Source organism: Condylostylus longicornis, unplaced genomic scaffold, assembly GCF_029603195.1.
Source record: "Condylostylus longicornis isolate FDR11 unplaced genomic scaffold, ASM2960319v2 ptg000081l, whole genome shotgun sequence".
Taxonomy (NCBI): domain Eukaryota; kingdom Metazoa; phylum Arthropoda; class Insecta; order Diptera; family Dolichopodidae; genus Condylostylus; species Condylostylus longicornis.
Window position 1 is genome coordinate 2920850 of NW_026578049.1, and position 20368 is coordinate 2941217.

Consider the following 20368-nt stretch of genomic DNA (forward strand, 5'->3'; position numbering starts at 1 on the left):
AACAAACTACGAAAATTCTTAACATGCATTCCTAATTCGGGATGGCCAATGTAATATGTTCACATATGTAATAGGTTCAGTCTTAAATTTTTTTTCATTTCCAATGTTGAAAGCTAAAAAGAAATTAATATAGAGATTTATAGTTGATTATAGAGATTAATATAGAGATTTGAATATTTAACAAAATGGTATGAAGAAAATTAAAACACAACAAACTCTTAAAAAAAATTGTATTTTCGTGCTAATAAAAATATATTCTGTACTTATAACTTTTAATGTAAAAAAAAGCTTAATAGAGTGATAATTATTTTTTTTCAATATAATTAAATTTTTACTTCGATTTTTCTTTTTATATGTTATCAAAATTATAGATTTCTATCAAAATTAAAAATTTTAACCGAATAAAGCGGATGTACGCTCCAAACATGGGCATCCGCATCCAAAAGGACACATATTATGTGTTTTGAACCACTGATCTAAATGTAATAAATGACCTCCATGGCCGCATATAAGACAAGCGTTTGCCATTCCTCTTACTGGAAGACGACATAATGCACAATATAAAACATATTTATGACAATTACTGCAAGACGAAGTTTTACTAACTCGGCCACATGTTGAACATTCAATTGCCCAACCAACACACTGCGGTTCTTGTATTGGATATGATAAATGTTTTAAAACTAAAGATTTTTCAGATAAAAGACCCCAAGAAAATAATATTTCGCTATATAATTTCTTCAAAGAATCGAAGAATAACATTTTTGATTTACTCAAAAATAAGGAACGATTAACATTTATACCAATACTTGGAATTTCTGCTATTGCATTAAAATATTTTAAATCAATGCCATCTAAGGAATCAGACCAAGAATTGCTTCGAAATTGTTTTAATTGCATAGCTAGTGCAGAACTCGTTGAATCAGTAGGCATTATAGTATGATAAGTTGTCATAGGCGGTAATCCTTTTTCAACTTTATGCTGACTATGACCATCTTTTATACTAAGTTGCGTCATATCTGTTGAATAACTATTAAATTTTTCAAAAATGCAACAGAGCATTGCTGCAGTTTGAACATCTCCATTTGTGGCGAAATGCATAATCAAAGATTCGACAATATAACGCTTGAACGGATCTTTGTAAAAAAGCATTTCATTGTCTGATTCGAAAGGCGAATTTATTGAAGCTATTAATTCTGCTAAATTCCATATTGGAATAAGATCTGACCTTGCGTATCGTTCGGATATTTTCCTGCAAATTATAATCCATTAAAATTATGTATTAAAAAATTTATTGATTAATTACTTATTATGTCGACAAGTTTCCAATATATTTGATTTAGTTATTATATATTCTAGTGCTGCTTTTCGATTAATGTTTAAAATTTTTTGTATATCATAAATGTTTACAACAATATTACAAGAAGATTGTTGCGATTTTTTGCTGTTAGTTTTTGCAGACGATTTTCCACTTAAACGTTCTGGTAAATAAAACGGCGAATTTTTATCAGTACGATGAGGAGCATATAAAATTGGTTGAGTCCCCATAACATTTCCAAGAAAACCACCACTTATCGCACTTAAAGCTCTGGGAGTTACATTCTGTTGTTGGTGCCGTATACTGATTCGCTTGGTAACGATATTCTGCGAGAAGTGAATTAAATATCCTACATTTGTAAACCGAACTCCAGATGTTCTGGGAAAAGGTACACATGCATCATGTAAGGCACCAGTAAGAGCACCTTCGAGCCGAGGAGACTGCAAACGCATAGAGTTCGAAAGCTTTTCAGAGTGGCCAAAAGATTTTTTCAAATTTGTAACTAATGCTCTTAAACATTGCTCCAAACAAGTTCTTAATCTTTTCACCCTTTGCAGAGCAATTGCCTTTAGAGCTTTTGTTGCATTTATAACGTAGCGGTCGTCCAAGGTTGTTCCTTCACAAAATCCAAATTCTGGTATTACATTCGGTTGCGGGTAATCATCTGGAAAATTTACCTTAAAGGAAATAATAACAAGAGTGAATTTCTATAATTAATATCAAAAAAAAAATTACTTTACTTGCAAAATTACAATGTGCTGACTAACAACAATTTTAAAAATAGCATAACGTTTAACAGGATCAAGAGTTTCTACATCTATATGGGGAATATTAGTATTTAATAAAGAAAACTCATGTTGCAAAGAACAAGACGCCAATTGGCTATGGGCTAACGATTTATTCATCATTTGCTGGGGTAAAGGTGATTGTGGAGAAGTTGGCTGCCAATCATAACTTTCAGACAAGTGTTTGGAATATTCAATATTATTTGTAATATCAATTCCTTTACTAATACTTCCTTTAGTACTAGAAGTATCTTTTTCTTCATCCACATCACAATAAATTTGTTGAGATGGTGGCTCACAAAGATCTAATAACTGATCTTCAATTTTCCACAACCTTAGCGTTTGATCTCTAGACCAAGTTATAATTTCCAAATCATTAGAATCTTCGTTTCTATTAGAGCGCCAGGCAAAGTCTAATATAACATCAGTGTGACCAACAAAAGTACAAATTGGATCGCTTTGTCTATAATTACTCCACAGACATAAACTATTCTCCCCACGACCCAAATGTGGCACAACAACTGTTAATAATCCATTGCCAATGGGTGTAAAACGTGCTCTCCAAACTGGTGATGCTGTTGTTATAATTTTTTCTGCGCGTTTTGGATTATTAACGTCAAAATATTTTACAGTTCCATCTTGACTTGCAGTTGTAAAACATGTTTCTTGCTTATAGCTCCAGTTTATGCCTAAAATTAGAAAATTAACAATATATAAATATATATGCTAATACTGTTCACCATGAATTCTCGATAAATGTGCAGTTATGTATTGTATAGGACAAGACCCTTTTCTAATATCCCAAATTCTAAGATCACCGTCATGTGCTGTTGCTAATAAATTTCCTGACACTCTATTAAAACCTACTTGAGTTGCACCTGACATACAAACAGCACTTAATGACAACGTTGGTTTTCTTGGATCACGTAAGTCCCATAAATGTGTGAATGTATCTATAGAACAACTAGCTAACAAATGAGGTTCCCTTGAATGCCAATCTATGTCAGTAACCATTCTGAAATTAAATATATGTATGTACATATTGAATTTGTTTCATTATTTTTCATTATTTTTTCAAATTTTAGAAATAGAAATTTTACCTTGTATGTGCTCGCAATGAATGTATTAATGTCGGATCGCCGGAACTCCATGTTACCACTTCAATTAACTGACTTGTAGCAATTGCGCAATATTCTTTACTATTTTCGCATATTGCCCATTCACATGCTGAAACATCATATTTTGAGTTTCTGTGGTATTTTTGAAGACAACAATCATCATCATTATTATTTTGAAGTCTCTGTAACGCTAAATGTCTTCTACCAGCCAACTGTTAAAGAACCAATATTTTTTACTTATTAGGTGAATTTTGTCAATGATTAGGTGAACAGGTACTTACTAAAACCCATTGACCAGTCCAATCAACAGACATAGCCGTTGCTTGAGAATCCCTATGCTCAAAAGTAGAATAACTATGTCTTACTACGCATGGAGGTATCTCCTTTGTTGATTTTTCTAAGGACATCTTGTTTAAAAATTTAAAACTCCATAAAAATATTTATTAACAAGAAAAATTTGTAAAATTCAAAAAGTTGTATTTGATAACAAAAACCAGCTGATTCATGAATATATTAACATATGTTCAATTGATAACGGAGAACTGTCGATACTATTGATAGTCTCAAAATCGATATAACACTATCGTTAAAAAACCATTTAGTATTTAAAATATTATTCAAAATTTTTTTAAATGTAAAAGTTGGAAATCTATGAAATTTTACAAACTCCATTACAATATTTTATACTATTATAGTATGCATATTTTGTTTATAGTATGCATTATTTATATTGTGTGTTTTTCGCTTTAGTTAACAAAATTTGAATGTTGTGAATATTTTTCACAGCCAAGAGATTGATTTATGTTTGTCTATTGGGAAAAAAGTACATACTTTTGAAATTTGTACACATTATTACTCGTATCTGTGTTTTGATTTGAGTATCGACATTTTTCGCCACAAAAGAGTTAATTATTCGATTAACAAAAAACGATATGTGTAAACGTCAAAAATCCGGGCAAGACCAAGAATTCTAATTTGTAAATAAAATAGAAACATTCACACCACACAGCACGTACATATATTTTTCTATTTTGTACAAACAAAATTAAAAAATTGCAATGAATTTTATTAACTTCGAGAGTTTACGCGACAAAGAAGTGGTTAGACAAGAGTTGCGAGAAGCAAGAAATGAACTTTTACGTAGAGTAAGTAATTTCTTTATATTTACTGTTAAGAACTATGTATAAGTTGTCGCATTATTTCCCAATTTTAGGCTGAAAAAGAAGCTGAGAAAAGAGCAGAAAGAAATGCAAATAAAGAACTTCGTGGCGATAATAAATGGATTTTACCATCAATATCAAAGAAATTAAAAAAAAGCTCTAAATCAGCGAAAAAAAAGAAAAAGAAGGAGTCCAAAAAACAAAGCAAGAAGTCGAAAAAAAAATCCAAACACCATAGTTCATCTGACAGCGAGAGTAGCTCAGATTCTGAAAGTGATGAAACCGAAAGAAGAGAAAAGAAAAGAAAGAAAAAGAAAAAACGTGAAAAGCAAAGTTCTAGTCCCAGCAATACTTCCACGAGCGATTCAGATGAATGGGTTGAAAAAAAAGTTGAAGAACCCAATTCATCAAAAACCAATAACAGCATACCATTAATTAGAGATGAATGGATGACAAGTGGTGATTTGTTCATGAAAACATATATAAAAGAAAAAAAAGAAGTAAAAAAGAAGTCTATTGATGAGTATAATCCGGCAACAAGCTCAAGAGAGTTAAATCCACATTGGAAAAATGATGGTGATGGGTTACCTGCGTTCCAAAAACCATCGGACGAAGACTTCATGTTTAAAAAGGAAGAGAATAAATATAAAAGTGGTTGTTTCGCTACAGGTGGTTGGAAGAAAGGTGATCGCTCCAACACTCAAATATCAAGACGTGATCAAACATATTTTAATTCTACAGAAAAGCAGATTAAAGAAAGATCAACAGCAACGGGTTACTATGATAAACGAGAAAATAGTGAAACATCAAAAGCACGTGGACAAGCTCGTATAAGCTCTACAGACAGAAGAATTAAGGAAAAATCTAAATCCTCAAGTGAAGCAGATGACGGTGATAATTGTGAAAGTAATGATGAAGATCAAAATTTTTTAACAGATCAGCAGATGAATGAAATTGCAGCCAAAATAATAAAAGCTGAAATTATGGGGAATAATGAGCAAGTACAAAATTTAAAAGAAAAACTTGAAAAAGCCCACCAAATAAGAGCCAAAATAAAGAACACTTGCAAAAAAGATGAACTCAACTTTAAAAAGAGGAAACAAAACGGAGATGAACATATTTTGTTGACTGTTACAGATAACCAAGGAAATGTCCGACCATTCCAGGGTTCAACGAAAGAAATTGATGAACGAAATTCAAAAAATAAACACAAGAAAAAAATTGAAACACATGCCGGTGGTAAGAGGATTCGCTACTTTCCTGATGACGAACGTTATGATATAAATCAAATGGTACAAATTCTTATTTTAATTGCACTTAGTTTTATATACATAGTTACTTTTTTTTAGTTCACAAGAGAAAGAGAAATCAAGGGTGTTGATTCTGACTTACAATTTGTTGAAATCGCTGGAAAATCTAAAAATCCAAATGACGATTTGGATGATATTTTTGCTGATTCAATCAGAATGACTTCGAAAGATGAAGCCAAAAAACAAAAAGAGCAAGCCATACAAGAAGCAGAAAGATTGCAAAAAATTCTTGATGATTGTGATAAATGCTTTAACACACCTAAGATGCAACAAAATTTAATGGTTTCTATGGGTACGTCTGTATATCTATCACTGCCTTGGCATGAAGGTTTACAACCGGGTCATTGTTTAATAATACCAATGCAACATACAACATGTTCAACACGACTTGACGAGGACGTTTGGAATGAGGTTACAGAATACAGAAAAGCTCTAACACGTATGTTTGAAAAACAAAATAAGGACGTTATATTTTTCGAAATGGCACGATATTTAAATCGAAGTCCCCATATGGTTATTCATTGCATACCCTGTACAAATGAAATGGCGCCTTTCTTTTTTAAGAAAGCTATACAAGAATCCGAACAAGAATGGTCTACGAATAAACAATTAATTTCATTAAAAGACAAGGATTTAAGGAGATCTATACCCAAAGGTTTACCATATTTTTGGGTCAATTTCGGTACAAGCTCTGGTTTTGCTCATGTAATAGAAGACCAAAGTCGATTTCCGGAAAATTACGCTCAAGAAATTATAGGAAATATGCTACAATTAGACCCAAGAGTTTGGAGAAAACCCAGAAAAGAGCATAATTTTATTCAAAAAGTTAAACAATTTGCAGATTGGTTCAAACCATACGATTTTACAAACAAAAGATAGTTTAAAAAGAGATTTAATTAAAAATTGGTAAATTAATATGGATTTAAGAAAGTTATCTTATGCGGTATAAATTGACCATGTCGACGTTTTCATGAAGTAAAGGATATGTGAAAATTTAAATATGATTATGTGTATATTTATGTCATTCTTAGATAATTAACAATCAAAATAATAAAGAAAAGCCATAATTTACAAACAAATATTCATTACCTTTATTTTTCAAAATTGCACTACGAAATTTTTTTTTAATAACTCAACATATGAACAAAATATTTGAAACAATGAGTATAGTTTTGGATGAAATATTTATATAATGAAAAAACAACACTATAAAATGATACTAGAGAGGCAAACTTTAAATCAAGATGAATAAGATAATATTTAGTAACTTTGAGTTTGTATATTTAAATAAAATATATACATATTTTCAAAACAAAATTTTTAAAAATTTTTGGCTAAAGCATCTTCTAACAACAATAATGAGCATAAAAATTTACAAAAATATATTTTGTTCGCTAAAAGAATATATATTTTAACAAATTGTGCAATCCATTTCACCATGTTTAGGAACACAATCTAACACGAGAGCAACAGCGCGAGCCATATAAGTCATTGTTCCATAGCTGCCACTTGGAGCACTAAAAACAATTTTTCCAGTTGGATTTCAAATATAAGAAACAATTTTTTTTTCAAATTTTTACCTATCGTAAAGATGTTGACAAATATAAGCAGCTCCTCCACATAAAAGCATTCCAGATGATGTAGTGTCTTTACCATCATTTTTTGCACAACATAATTTAGCGTCACCATTACATTTACGTTGATCTTCAAGGAATAACTGATTAGCTCTATGAACTAAATGCTCAACACATATTATTCCTCCAAGCGAAGGTACCATGTTATGTTCTGTAACTAATGTCAAAACCATTAAAGCCTCCACTACTAATTGCCTATATTCTGGTTGCGGAATTTGATTTAATGCTGTTTCAACTTCCAAAGCAAACTTTAATTCACCAGGTGTCATTTCTTGAGTTAAACTTTGCGGTAATATACGACCTTCAATTTTTAAACCTTGACACTAAATTAATAAAAAGCAAAAATAAAAAATTAATTAATAAATAGTTTTGTAATTAATTAATATAATATATCAATTACCCTTTCGAGAACAGTCCAAACTCTTGAGTAAAAATCTCTAGGGACACGATTCAAAGCACCATCCAATCGACGACGACGTAACCATTGACCTTGTCTTTCATCAACAGTACCAATTTCTTCATTAATATCAATTTCATTGAGTCCAATTTGACTCTTCTTACTTACGCGACTTGATTTACAACTGATGATAGAAAGATTACCACGTGCAACTTAAAAAAAAATTTAATAAATCAAAAATACTATAATAATTTAGTATCTTTTTTTTTTTTGCATACCACTGCTAATTTGAAACTCTTTTCCACTCAATATATGATACAAAAGATTTTTCATTTCAAATGGTGACAAATTTAATAAATGTTCTGATGCTTGTTCACCATCAACATTTAAAGTTCTTGATAATTCTTTAGCCATAACTTGTATAATTAAACCAACTCGTAAACGCAACATTTCATGAAATAATTGTGGTTCTGTGCGTATAAACATTGCTAGGTATACCATTAATTCTTGTGTTAACATAGCTGTACTCTCATCATCACCATACGCCTAACATTGAAATATACAAAAATATTTTAAAAATTCAAAAAGTTCACATTTTGTATGACTAAGATAAACTTTTTATCAATCGTGAAAAAAAAAATAAAACCATTTACATGATGTATCATTTGTCTTAATTCAGCCTCAGGTAATGGTGCAGTAATAGTAAATTCATTATTCGGTGGCATACCAATTGTAACCTAAAATATTAGAAAAGAAAATTAATTAGAATACTTATTCGAATTTTTTTTGAAGTGTCAATTGTTTTTACCTGTTTTTGTCTTACTAACAAATCAGTAACAGCTTTTGCTAAATCTTCAACTCTTTTACCCAACATACCAGCTGTGTGTCGTACTAAACCCCATAATTTTTGTTGACATGCTTTTTCATATAAACCTTTTAGAAGGGCACGTACGGTTACAACACGACCTTCTTCGAGCATTCCTTCATTTTGTTGAGAAGAATTATCAGTATTTTCATCATTTTCGTCATCATTTGTAGTCGACGCTAAGTCTTATTTTGTTTTTTTTTTTTTTGATGTTTTTTTTTTGTGTTTTAGTTATTGTTAGTTTTTGAGTTAAAGTATGATTTGTGCAAAATATTATTTTCATCAGCAGGCAATTCAACAATTCAATATTTACGCATATTAAAGCAACAATTCCAAACGAAAATTCCAAATTTTCGTTGTTTATACGATTATTAATTTTTTTTTTGCATCCCAGAAATTTTAGTAATTATAAATGCGTTGTTAAGCAATTTTAGTATAATATTTTATCGTGAAGTGAAGAAATTATTCAATTCAAATGAATATTTAAAAAGATTATAAAATAAAAAATAAATTATTAAAAAGTATATTTATTAATATTGTTATTTTTATTTTTCTTAAAAAAAAACTGGTTTGAATTATTTTAATTTTGAAAATATCAAATAAAACTATCGACTAATTGCTATATTCCAATTATTTTTTAAATTTTTATTTTAAGTTTTATTTTATATTATAAATAATAAAAAATCAACAAAAATTAACAATTTTACTTAAATGAGGTAGAATTGTTCTAATTTAAATAAGTTAACAAAAATTATCCTAAGAATTCCAAAATATTTTTTTCCAAAATTTAAAAACGTTTCAGTTAAGATCATAACCCTTAAAATGGAAAATTCAAAAATTCAAATTCTGGCATACCAACAAAAACAATCTGGCTCAAAAATCCAGAAATTTTTATCATTTAGGCCAAGAATGTAGTTTATCAAAAATTAGAAATAAAATTTGAAAAATGGAAAAAACTAAAATAGGTGCGTGAAAGAAAAAACACAAAAAAATATGAAAACCAAAACTTATTTCAAAGTATATCGATTTAGAAAAGAAGAAAATTTTCAGTAAAAAACAATTATTATAGAATTCCGATTCTGGATATTGTGTACAAATTTAGTTTTATACAACCTTTTAAAAATTACAATATACACACATAATTTTTTTTTATTGTGTTGAAAATTTTTCTGTTGATAAATGTTCATCAAAAATTACAGATTTATGAATTAGCAAAATCAATTTTAATTCAAAATTAAATTTAAATTCCAAATAAAAAAAATTCATAAAAATGGACGAATACGTACATATTTATTATGTACGTTTATTTATGTAGGTATATTTATGTAAAATTAATTGATTTTGTATTTTAACAAACTTACCAGGTTTATTTCTAATCCCTAATCCAGCTGATGTTATATTAAAATATTGTATACAATAAATTATTATTATTTTTTTGAAAATATTAATTAACATTTTTATTATTATAATTAAGAAAATAATTCTTATATAAAAATGAGAACACCAATTGAATATTGCAAAGCAAAATGCTTAATAAAAATAATGTATATTTTAAAAAATGAATATCTCTAATAATAATTTAATCGGCAATACCAAATTTTAAAATAGACGTGAAAATTTATTTATAATTTCGTTTTAAAAAAACACCCTTTTAGAAATTAAAACAAAATATGTGTGATTTATGTATAATAAAATGTAGCATTCAAATAAATGAATAAATTTTGTTCAACAAAATAATTGAAATAAGAAATTTTAATTAAGATCCCAACACCATCTTCTTTTTTTTTCCAATATTTTATAATATAAAAGATATAAAGCTGCTGCATAAGAACAAGTAATTAAAAAATTACAAATAAGACAAATTACAATTTATAAATTAAACATATATGGAATACTTCGCATAATCTATATTTAGAAAAATACAGATTATTAATAATTTAAATTTTAATAAAATTTTAATTTTTTTTTTTCATAACAACCATAAATATTAAAATTATTCTAAATTTAATTGATGCGATCTTAAATTTATTAATGTTATTATTATCTAAAATATTTTAATAGCATCCAAAATATTATTCTAAATAATGACTGTTTTAAAAAAAAAAAATTCCGTCTTAATAATTGTTTTATAAAATCAATATAAAAAAAAAATTAAAATTTTTTTTATAACCATGAAGTTTATTTAAGTACAATATTAAAAAAGTATAGCAATCCTAACATTCTTGTTTTATGCAATATCTAGTTGCACATATAAATTAGCATTCAAGTCGAAATTTCAAAATTGAGAAGCAAAAACTATTTTCCCCAAAATGCAAATTTACCTTAACCTAATAGAAATACATACAATAGCCTTAAACCTTAATCTTAGAATTACTAATAAATATTATATTAAATAATAATTAAGCTAATGAGTATATGAAATGATTATCTAATAATGAATGCGCTCAAGCAAATTTTTTAAATGTTTTAATTTTGAAAGAATGAATTTCTTTTTTCAAATAATAATTTTTCATCAATTTTATATTATAAAAAATTTTAAATAACCATATATATATGTATATTTTTTTTTAATTACCTGTATTAAAATCGAGACCTTGTGTATCAACCAAATATTGTAAAATATCACCTTGTTCTTCAAGATTTTCGGTTTCACGTAACATTGCAATCAATTCTTCAACTTCTGTATCAGCAAAATTAGTTTCAATGCGGTGACGTTGTATTAATATTTTTGGAACTTTTTTTTTTTAATAATTAAATATAAAAAAATATTTACACATTCCAAAAAAAAAAAATTACCAAAAAATTAAATAAATAACAATACAAACCAATATAACAAATCAACGGTCAATGAAAATATATGCATAATCATAAAAAAAAAATTTAAAATTAAAAATAAAAAAAAAATATATTATATAAATACATATGAATTAAAATTTTTTTTTTATAAATTTTCTAATAAAACTTAAAAGTAAAGAAATGAAAATTAAAAATACTAAATGGAAATTATTAATAAAATATGCTATGAATTTTATAAATATGAAAGGTAGTGTTCTATGAAGTAGAAAAACAAGTTTTGTATATAGAAGTAAGTATATATGTATATAACTAATTTTTAAATAATCTAAAAATAAATTATTTGATTGGAAATTTCATCCATCAAATTCATATTTACATAAGTAATATTTTACAAATCTAAAAAACTTAATAGAAAATAATAACTTGGAAGGGAATAGATGTTTTCTAATAGTTTTGAAAATCTTTCACAATGCTATTAAAATTTTATTGCCTTTAATAGTTAATAAATCATTAACATATTGTTATGTTTCAATTAAAAATTGATCAAGACATGGAAATTAGGGTCATAAAAATTCTAATTCTTACTACCAAATTCATTATAATGTTAATGAAACTGTATATAATAAAATATACATTGCCATACGAGGCACAAAATGTATTAAAAAAATGCTTTATGAGTTTTAAATAATTTACAGAAATAAAAAAGAATAGGTAATAAAATGTATAATAAAACTATAAATTTAACTTTAAGCTATAATATCCAATTCAAAACTAAAAAAAAGAATCTAAATATTTTAATTTATAATTTTAAATATCAAATTGTTTACTTTGAGAATAACTTACTTTCCAATTGCGTTTTATTTGCATTATTTGTAATATTTGACACAATATGAGATGGTGAAAGAGTTTCACCTTCATCAGTAGATGATGGGGTTTCTTCTTCTGGTGTAGTTGCAAATGTGTTTGGTATTGTTAGTTTAGGTTGTAACCATGGCGGTGGGATAACTGATGATAAACGTCTTTCCATTAATGGTGTAGGACCTTCCATACCCAATGTTTCAGCTTTTAGATATAAAATAAATAAAATTCATAAATAATAAATTGATTTCTTTTTTGTGCAACTTACAATCAACATTAATTGATCTTGTTTTTTTAATAGCGCCTTTACATGACATTCGGCGTCGCAATTGTCTAGGACGTAATGCTGATGTTCGTACATTTACAGCTGATTTATTACTAAATGAACGTAATAAATGTTCATCTAAGTATTTTTGTACATCTGAATTTAAACGATCTGGATATCTAAAATTAATAAAATATTTAATTAGTTATTTTTTTTTTTTTTGTAAATATACTAAATTATTAATTTTTTAAATTGATTACTCAATTAAAATTTAATATAATTTATATTACATTTAATACTTACCCTTCTTCTTGGCTTCCTAAGAAACTTAAATCCGTAATAGCAGATGTATTTAAGAAATCACCAAGATTTCCTAACATAACTCGAGTACCATTAATATAACCAGATTTTAGTTTACGCATTGTTTGAATCATTGCTAATGGAATTTTATTGTCATCTGCATTTAATTTGTATTTTTTTTTTTTTGAATTTGAAGAATGTAAGATAAAAATAAAAATTTTATATTAGAAAAATAATGATTATAGAAAAATTTATGATTAAGGAATTAAGTATTTTTAGTTAGTTATCTAATTATTGCACATGACCAAAATTTAATCAAATAAAAATAAATTAATTAAATAAAATAATTACAAATAAGAATAACAAACGGAAACAAAAACAAGTTAAATAAAATATTATTTAAATTATAATGAAAATGCATTAAACAATTAATTAATATAAAAAACAAATAGTGACAAATTGTTAGTTAACATAAAATTAAGTTCTCCATTTAAATATAAATATTTTTAATATTATTTGTTAAATTTAATTACATTCGAAACACATATAAAAAATTATATGGAAAGACTTAATTTATATTATTTTCAAAAGTTCAATATTATTTTATTTAAACATTTTAAAATTATTTTATTCCAAAATGGTTTTTAACTTTTATTTTGCATTTTGCAATTATAATCAATATTGATTACAAAATTTTAAAAACTTAAGTTAGATCATCTTTACTAATAAGTAGTGAATTACCAAACGGAGTACTTCCAAAAACTAAAATTATTTAATTATTAATTTTAAGAAATATCATTTTATTTTCAAATAATAAACTTTATCTCTTAAGTTTTTTAATAATTATTTAACATTAAATTATTTTCCTGTTTTTCCAAAAATAAAAAATGAAAAGAATTTTTTTAATTCTTTACTCAAAAGCTGGAAACTACAGGATTATTGTTAGTTTTTAATGAAGACATTAATATGTACACATTTTACAAATTTTTCAATATATTATGTATAAGATCGAAACATTGAATGAAAAACAATAAATCATAAACAATAAATTAGAAAATGATTGTAAAATTCGCTAGAAAAAGAAAACAAAAGCAAAATTGAATGAGTTTTTTCCAATTATAATAATTAATTTAATAAACTATCTCCCTCGTAGCGTCAAACGTTACAATAACAACGAAATACAAAACGAAATTATATTGTAATTACCCAAGATTATAAAATTTTATTAATTTTCAAACTATAAATAATAATATAATATTTTACATTATATTAATTTTTATTTATAAATTATATTAAAATAAGTTCATTAATTAAAACAAAATTTTCAACAAATATTTTCAATTTAACATTTTTGTATATTAATCTGCAGCAAGAATTCTTCTGCAAGATCTGCAAGGAATTCGAATTTGAAAAAACAAAAAAAAAATTTTAAAAATCCATGTTTTTTAAATTAAAATTGTTATTCAAAGTATTATAAATATAAATGGTGTGTTGAAGATAAATAATAAATAGATGGTGTGCTCGATAAATGGTTAAAAAGATAATACAAATCTTTGCAAATGTTTTATGTATTAAAAAATAGGCATCAATATTAGAATTATTCACCCATATTCTGTTAGATGGGTTGTTATTCCCATCTTACTTAAGATTAAAATTTTCTGAATAAAATCAATTCCGAAATTCGAAATTCTATATTGAAAAACAAAATTCTTTTTAAAAATATCCCATCAACCCAAGTCAAGTGACTAACAGAATATGAGTGATTATATTGGAAGCAAATTATATTGGAAGCAAATATTCAAAATCAATTTTAAATATAATTCAAAAAAAAAATTGAGATTTACAATATGAAATTGAAAATTTCGAATTAGAATTCATTCAAAAAGCTACAAAATTTTTCAATAATATTCCAATAATTTTTCAAGTCTTAGGGAACATTGGTGAAGTGCATTAGGTGTTTTGTGATTCGATATTGTGATAATATACCAAACGGACTACTTTTTTAAAAAATTTTACATACACTTTTATTCATAATATTTGCTGAAAATTTATTTAATAAAAATTAAATAATTAAGAAAAATTTAACGAAAAAGAAAAATAGACAAAAAAAAAAATAGTAGAACCCAGAAAAAAAAATTAATTGAAATGCCAATCAACAAAAAAATAAAAGAAAAATAAGAAAATTATTTAGTTTCATAGATTATAGAAAAAAGTTTACCAAATTTACCTAATAGATAATGGGTTGCCATTAGGGTTATTGTTGGCCGTCCTAACATGTGACGCCAATTATTTGTTAGGAAGGCCATGTTCATTGTAAAATTGCTTGCTAATAAATCTGGATCACGAGTAGTATAATACTCTTCAAAGTCGAAATTCTAATATTTTATTAATTAAAAAAAAAAATTTGTTTGGTTTTTCTTTTTGATTTTTTGGGTTACTCTCGCAGATATACTTTTAACATTGAAATACATTTGGATACTATATACATATATACATACATATTTTATAAATTACAATTATACAATGTTTACAAAAAAAAACTTAAACAAAATGAAGTTACATGAAAAAATAAATTAAAAGCAATTAAAATAGGAAAAAAAAACAATACATAAATTTAATATTGGATGTGTAAACACATAAATAGCAACAATATACAAATATGTATATAATAATTGGAATATATGTATTAGGAATTTTGATTTAAACAGCAAATAGGTATAATTTTATTGAATAAAATCAATTTAACTAACTGCTATATACATATAATTCAGACTCATTTATTTACTTATTTAATTTTGCTTAAAAAAAAAAATTCTTTGCAAATTAAAAATTTACAAGTAAAACATTGAGAGACAACATTGAGAAACTATTGTAATTGAAATTTACAATAGTTTTCTTTAAATGATTCTATTATACGGTAATAATTAATTAGATTACAGCACGGCTATGAATCGTATATGTATAATAATTTGGTAAAATTGATTTTATACAGAAGAATGTAAAAATTTGATAAAGAAAAGAGGCTACTACATTTAAACAAAAAAAAAGGAAACAAAATGGATTCATGAATTTTTTGAATAGAAAATTATAACAAGTTCAAAATCATAGAATATAATAGTTAAAATAAAATCAAAATAAATCTACAATATTTATATAAAAGTCTCTAAATTTTACTTATTCAAACAGTCGGATATAATACGAAGTCCTACATATACTTAGTTCAACAAAAATTACAAATATTGAGTTTTCAATATTCATTTTGTATTAATAACTCGAAAATTCTATTTACCTATATCTTAGAGTAGATACCATTTCAAATAGATATGAGGAAATCAAATAGATATGAGGAAACTGTCTTAGGACTTAAATTTTATTTTAATAGCATATTATTAAAGTACATACTTTACTTAAGGTTTTATAAAAACCCATAATAAAGAAAACCGTATAAAAAAATTTTGATAATAAAAAGTAGGTACCAGAACTTTGGCATCTTAGAATGTACAATCGTGAAATTCTTTTGAAAATATGTTTATTATTTTAAAAATAGTTTTTTTTCTTTAATCTATTATAATAAGGAAAACGATTTCCTATTTTTATAAATAAGTTCATTATATATATATATATATATATATATATATATATATATTTAAATATATATGTATATATATATTAATTTGATGAAAATTTTCAAGGTCAAATGTTATGAAAATAATACAATCCAAAAATAAATAAAACTAATTTATCTAATTAACATCTAAATTTTTACAATGTGCTAAAGATTTAAAGCTTAAAATTATAAGGTTGAAAAGTACAATATTTTTTTTTAATTGAAAGCGAAAAGATTTAAAAAATGTTATAAAATAATGCGAAAATTTTATAAACCAGAAATATGAGCTGGTAATTTCAATTGATAAAGATGAAATAGAGACTTTTATATAAAAAAAAATTCTAAATTTTTACTATAATTTAATAACCATCACCTATAGTTATACAATAGATCACTTAAATTATTTTTTACAAATAGACTGTGAAATATGTAGAGTGCATTTAGAATTTTAATAGCTATAGAAATCTATTTTGGATTTTTAAAAATTTCTATTTCTACATAATTTCCGCCAATTTATTAATTTATACATTCCATCACCAAATATGTACTGTTATATTATATAAATTTTTAATACACTAAATTTTGAATATAAAGCTTAATTTAATTTTTCAAATAATGAAATAATTTCATTGTAATTGTGTTATTGTGTTGTAATGTATCCAAAAAAAAATGTTATATGTATTATAATTATAAATATTGGAAATAATTAAGGAAAAAAAATTTAATATGTATAATTTACCTTAAAAACAAATTTAATGAAAATTATACATAACAAATAAAATTTTCTTTAAAAATCGGAATTGAATTTATGTAATTCTTTAATTTTTGAAAATATTGCGTGTAAAATATATAGTAACTTACTAACATGTGTGAAAATACATAATATGTAAGACGGAAAATTTTAATTGATAAAACAATAATGTTTATAATGAATCATTGACTACAATAAGCAAGTTATACTCTTAAATATACAAGAAAATCTTGCATTTATTTTATTTAATAATAGCTTCCTAAAATTCCTTTTTATTTTGTTACAGCAACTTAAGTAACTGTAGTTAAAGATTTCCAATTTTGATCATAATATCTTCTTATGCTGTAATGTTATACAATTCACCGAGTTAAACATCAATATGTACAAAAAATATGATACAAAAATTTTCATGTTTAGTCGCCAAATAGATTTTAAATGCTGCTCTAACTTAAAACAATTAAATAAAAGTACTCTTTATGCATAATTACATATTTAATATCGGCCCTTTATAGGTTCTAATTTGAAATAAATCTTAGAGCAAAACAATAGCCTGAAACTTTTAAAATTAATCTACATATATACTTGTAAAACAACACAATAACGCTAAAATTGGAACAGAGTAAAAAATAATTTAAAAAAAATAGATCATTAAAAGTTAATAAATTGCTAATTAATGAAAGATTTCCATAGGAAAGTAAAATTGGGGTGGATCAGAAATTAAAACAATGTTATATCTGTCTATATAAACTTTAAATAAAAAATCATTATTTATGAAAAATTGTGTCTTTTAATTATACTTTTCAGTGTAAACTCAAAATTTAGCAATATTATTAGAAACAAATTAGCACAGTGGGGAACATAAGAGGGAAAATCATAATATAAATTAACATTTTATAAAAACAAAAAAATATAAAGTGAACACCGACCTAAATGAAAATTTTTCAAAACCAAAGTGACCAAAGGTCGGCCGAGTAAATTCTGCCAAGCTGATTTTAAAAAATTAATTTCACCTTTCAATATATCAATCAATAATTCACTGTCTGATGCGATGTAAAAACGTGTTAAATCGACGAACTAATAAACAAACATATACAAAAAAAAATTAATAGATTTAACTAATTTAAACGAATTACAACAAATATGACAAAATAAAAAGAAAAAGTAAACTAGAAAAGAAAAAAGTACCATATGTGTATAGTACAGTATACAATAAAAAAAAAGAAAAAAATTAAAAAATAATGCAAAATTTTTTCATGAAACTTCTAATTAAATTTATAAGTTTTTATTAAAAATTACCTGAGGTGTGAATGCAAAAATTCTATCTTTTAGAGAATATAATTTACTTGTACTAAGTATACCAACATCACGCGATTTTCTACCAGTTAAGCCCAATTTTCTATTTCGACCTAAATACGTATATAAATGGCTCAAAACTCGAGCTGGTTGAACCTCAATTGGGGCAACATCTGCAATTGTTTGTACTTGCAGATCATGCTCTGCCAATTTATCTCGAATTTCGTTATCTTCGGCAATGATTACAACCTGAACAACAACATCCGGTTTTTTTTGCGCTCCTAAACGTCTATTGAGTGGATCCAATTCTCCAACTGCCAGAAAACCCTATATTGAACAAAGAAATTCAATTTATTAATGCTACATTAAAAAAACTTATTAAATGAAATATACTTCTTGAAGTAATTTTCCTAGAATATATAAAGATTGTCCCCATAAAAATGGACATCTTCCTACAACTTCTCTTTCCTGTGAACCAGGTTTAGAATATTCAGCAGAAACATTATCATGTTTAACAGCATAGCTTTCAGGAACTAACGAAATGTTATCTCCTCCTCGAACAAGAATAGTCTACATATTAAAAACTAATTAGATTATTCTATTGATTTTTTTTTAAATCACCTCAAGCTTATCCGCGTAATCCTTAACAGCATTTTTATCATTTTGAAACAAATTAAATAAGACTAAATACGCAAAAAACAATGGCCATTCGCATTCTATATTTTCAAACATTCGTAACTCCCAACGTTCATAATATAATCTTGATGGATCTTCTTTCGGTGTTCGATAACCATCCCTTAGGAATCTTTTACAGCCATATTTTCCCTCAAGGCGATTAACAATTGCATCTTTAGTATCTTTAATCAAATGCGGATCATCAACAGCAAAGGCTGGGAAACCAATAACCGAGAGAAGACCAGAATCTAATTCCTTACTGTTTGATTCTCTTGGCAACATTGATTGTAAGACGGCTTGACATTTATGTGCCTCATCAGCTAAAACATGTATAACACTAGCGGGTCCTCCGCGGGCTCCAAACAAATCTAATTCATTCATTGCTTCTAATGCAGCTTTGGCCATGCCAATTGAACTAGCATTTAATTCAGGTTCTCCATGGTTCGTTTTGTCTCCTCGCTCCCATATACCATAATCGGGAATACAATAAGCTGATTCTATATAAAACACTAAGTTTTGAACAAAAGAAACTTCATCTAATGTAAAGATAATTTGAAGTCCTGATGCCGTCATTTGGGCTAAAATCAATAAATACAAAGATATGGCGTCAATTTGTAAATGACCCCATTCATGATCTCCAACTACAGTTAATCCATTCTTGCAAGAAAATTTTGCATGTAAGGAATCTAAAGGGTTTTGTGTTGTCTTAAATTTTTCAACTTTTTCCTTTTGATTTAGCATGGCCATAAGAAGGCCCCTCATCATTTTAACACAACTTTGCTCCAATTCATAGCATTTAGCTCGATCTTCATCTTGATCAGCTATTTTCTTATAGGCCATTGATAAGCCCCATACAGCTAAAATACAGTAAACGTTATCACGAATCCATGCATGCTGATTAGTAGGACTTGCTGGAAACAACCCTGTGACAGGCTCCTGGTGAGCCATTATCAGACGTTGAACAATTCTTTGATAATAGTCCAAACGAACACCAGAATTACTACGACTCCTCATTTTTAGAATATAATTTTCCTTAAATTATTGAGTTTCTTAACAATATACGTAATTATATGACTATATCCTCAGATAAGTATAACAACTATAAATTGTTTATATTCACTCTACAGCTGAAAAAATTTTTTTAAATAACACATTTTTACTTTAAATTAATAAAAACTTGAGGATTCATTTTTTTAATTCCAAATATATTAAAAAAAAATGTAAAATATTTTCTAA

At 25.9% G+C, this 20368-nt stretch overlaps 3 protein-coding genes across 10 annotated transcripts; 1 reads left to right on the top strand and 2 right to left on the bottom strand.

Annotated features, from left to right (window-relative positions):
* Positions 1 to 244: 244 nt before the first annotated feature.
* On the bottom strand, positions 245 to 3732 carry LOC129613168 (GATOR complex protein Wdr59). Its single transcript, XM_055527127.1, has 6 exons — positions 3503 to 3732; positions 3204 to 3433; positions 2844 to 3118; positions 2059 to 2792; positions 1307 to 1995; positions 245 to 1252 (listed from the first exon to the last, which is right to left on the bottom strand). Exons 1-6 carry the CDS (start codon positions 3626 to 3628, stop codon positions 394 to 396), a joined length of 2913 nt encoding a protein of 970 aa, XP_055383102.1. The 5' UTR covers positions 3629 to 3732; the 3' UTR covers positions 245 to 393.
* Positions 3733 to 4178: 446 nt separating this feature from the next.
* On the top strand, positions 4179 to 7064 carry LOC129613114 (CWF19-like protein 2 homolog). Its single transcript, XM_055527056.1, has 3 exons — positions 4179 to 4366; positions 4435 to 5673; positions 5731 to 7064. The coding sequence occupies exons 1-3, from the start codon at positions 4280 to 4282 to the stop codon at positions 6568 to 6570; spliced, it is 2166 nt and encodes a 721-aa protein (XP_055383031.1). The 5' UTR covers positions 4179 to 4279; the 3' UTR covers positions 6571 to 7064.
* On the bottom strand, positions 6951 to 20338 carry LOC129613112 (probable phosphorylase b kinase regulatory subunit alpha). Of its 8 annotated transcripts, none has more exons than XM_055527048.1 (15): positions 19079 to 20338; positions 18851 to 19027; positions 18461 to 18784; positions 15034 to 15181; positions 12810 to 12963; positions 12510 to 12685; positions 12227 to 12445; positions 11163 to 11321; positions 9949 to 9975; positions 8531 to 8772; positions 8376 to 8459; positions 8001 to 8268; positions 7726 to 7934; positions 7272 to 7648; positions 6951 to 7208 (listed from the first exon to the last, which is right to left on the bottom strand). In XM_055527048.1, exons 1-15 carry the CDS (start codon positions 20144 to 20146, stop codon positions 7103 to 7105), a joined length of 3738 nt encoding a protein of 1245 aa, XP_055383023.1. In that variant the 5' UTR covers positions 20147 to 20338; the 3' UTR covers positions 6951 to 7102. The 8 variants fall into 8 exon arrangements, with proteins under 8 accessions (XP_055383023.1, XP_055383025.1, XP_055383026.1 ...); XM_055527050.1 differs by lacking the exon at positions 15034 to 15181 and adding an exon at positions 18091 to 18238 and having other exon boundaries at positions 11163 to 11267; positions 19079 to 20337; XM_055527051.1 differs by lacking the exon at positions 15034 to 15181 and adding an exon at positions 18091 to 18238 and having other exon boundaries at positions 8531 to 8703; positions 19079 to 20337.
* Positions 20339 to 20368: the final 30 nt, after the last annotated feature.

Coding starts and splice junctions, on each gene's coding strand:
- LOC129613168 (XM_055527127.1), bottom strand. CDS start 3,628: ATGTCCTTAGAAAAATCAACAAAGGAGATACCTCCATGCGTAGTAAGA. Junction 3,434..3,502: donor GGACTGGTCAATGGGTTTTA/GTAAGTACCTGT, acceptor GTTCTTTAACAG/TTGGCTGGTAGAAGACATTT. Junction 2,793..2,843: donor ACATTTATCGAGAATTCATG/GTGAACAGTATT, acceptor TTCTAATTTTAG/GCATAAACTGGAGCTATAAG.
- LOC129613114 (XM_055527056.1), top strand. CDS start 4,280: ATGAATTTTATTAACTTCGAGAGTTTACGCGACAAAGAAGTGGTTAGA. Junction 4,367..4,434: donor GAAATGAACTTTTACGTAGA/GTAAGTAATTTC, acceptor TCCCAATTTTAG/GCTGAAAAAGAAGCTGAGAA. Junction 5,674..5,730: donor GTTATGATATAAATCAAATG/GTACAAATTCTT, acceptor ACTTTTTTTTAG/TTCACAAGAGAAAGAGAAAT.
- LOC129613112 (XM_055527048.1), bottom strand. CDS start 20,146: ATGAGGAGTCGTAGTAATTCTGGTGTTCGTTTGGACTATTATCAAAGA. Junction 15,182..18,460: donor TTTTTGCATTCACACCTCAG/GTAATTTTTAAT, acceptor ATAAAATATTAG/AATTTCGACTTTGAAGAGTA. Junction 8,269..8,375: donor TAAGACAAATGATACATCAT/GTAAATGGTTTT, acceptor TTTCAATGTTAG/GCGTATGGTGATGATGAGAG.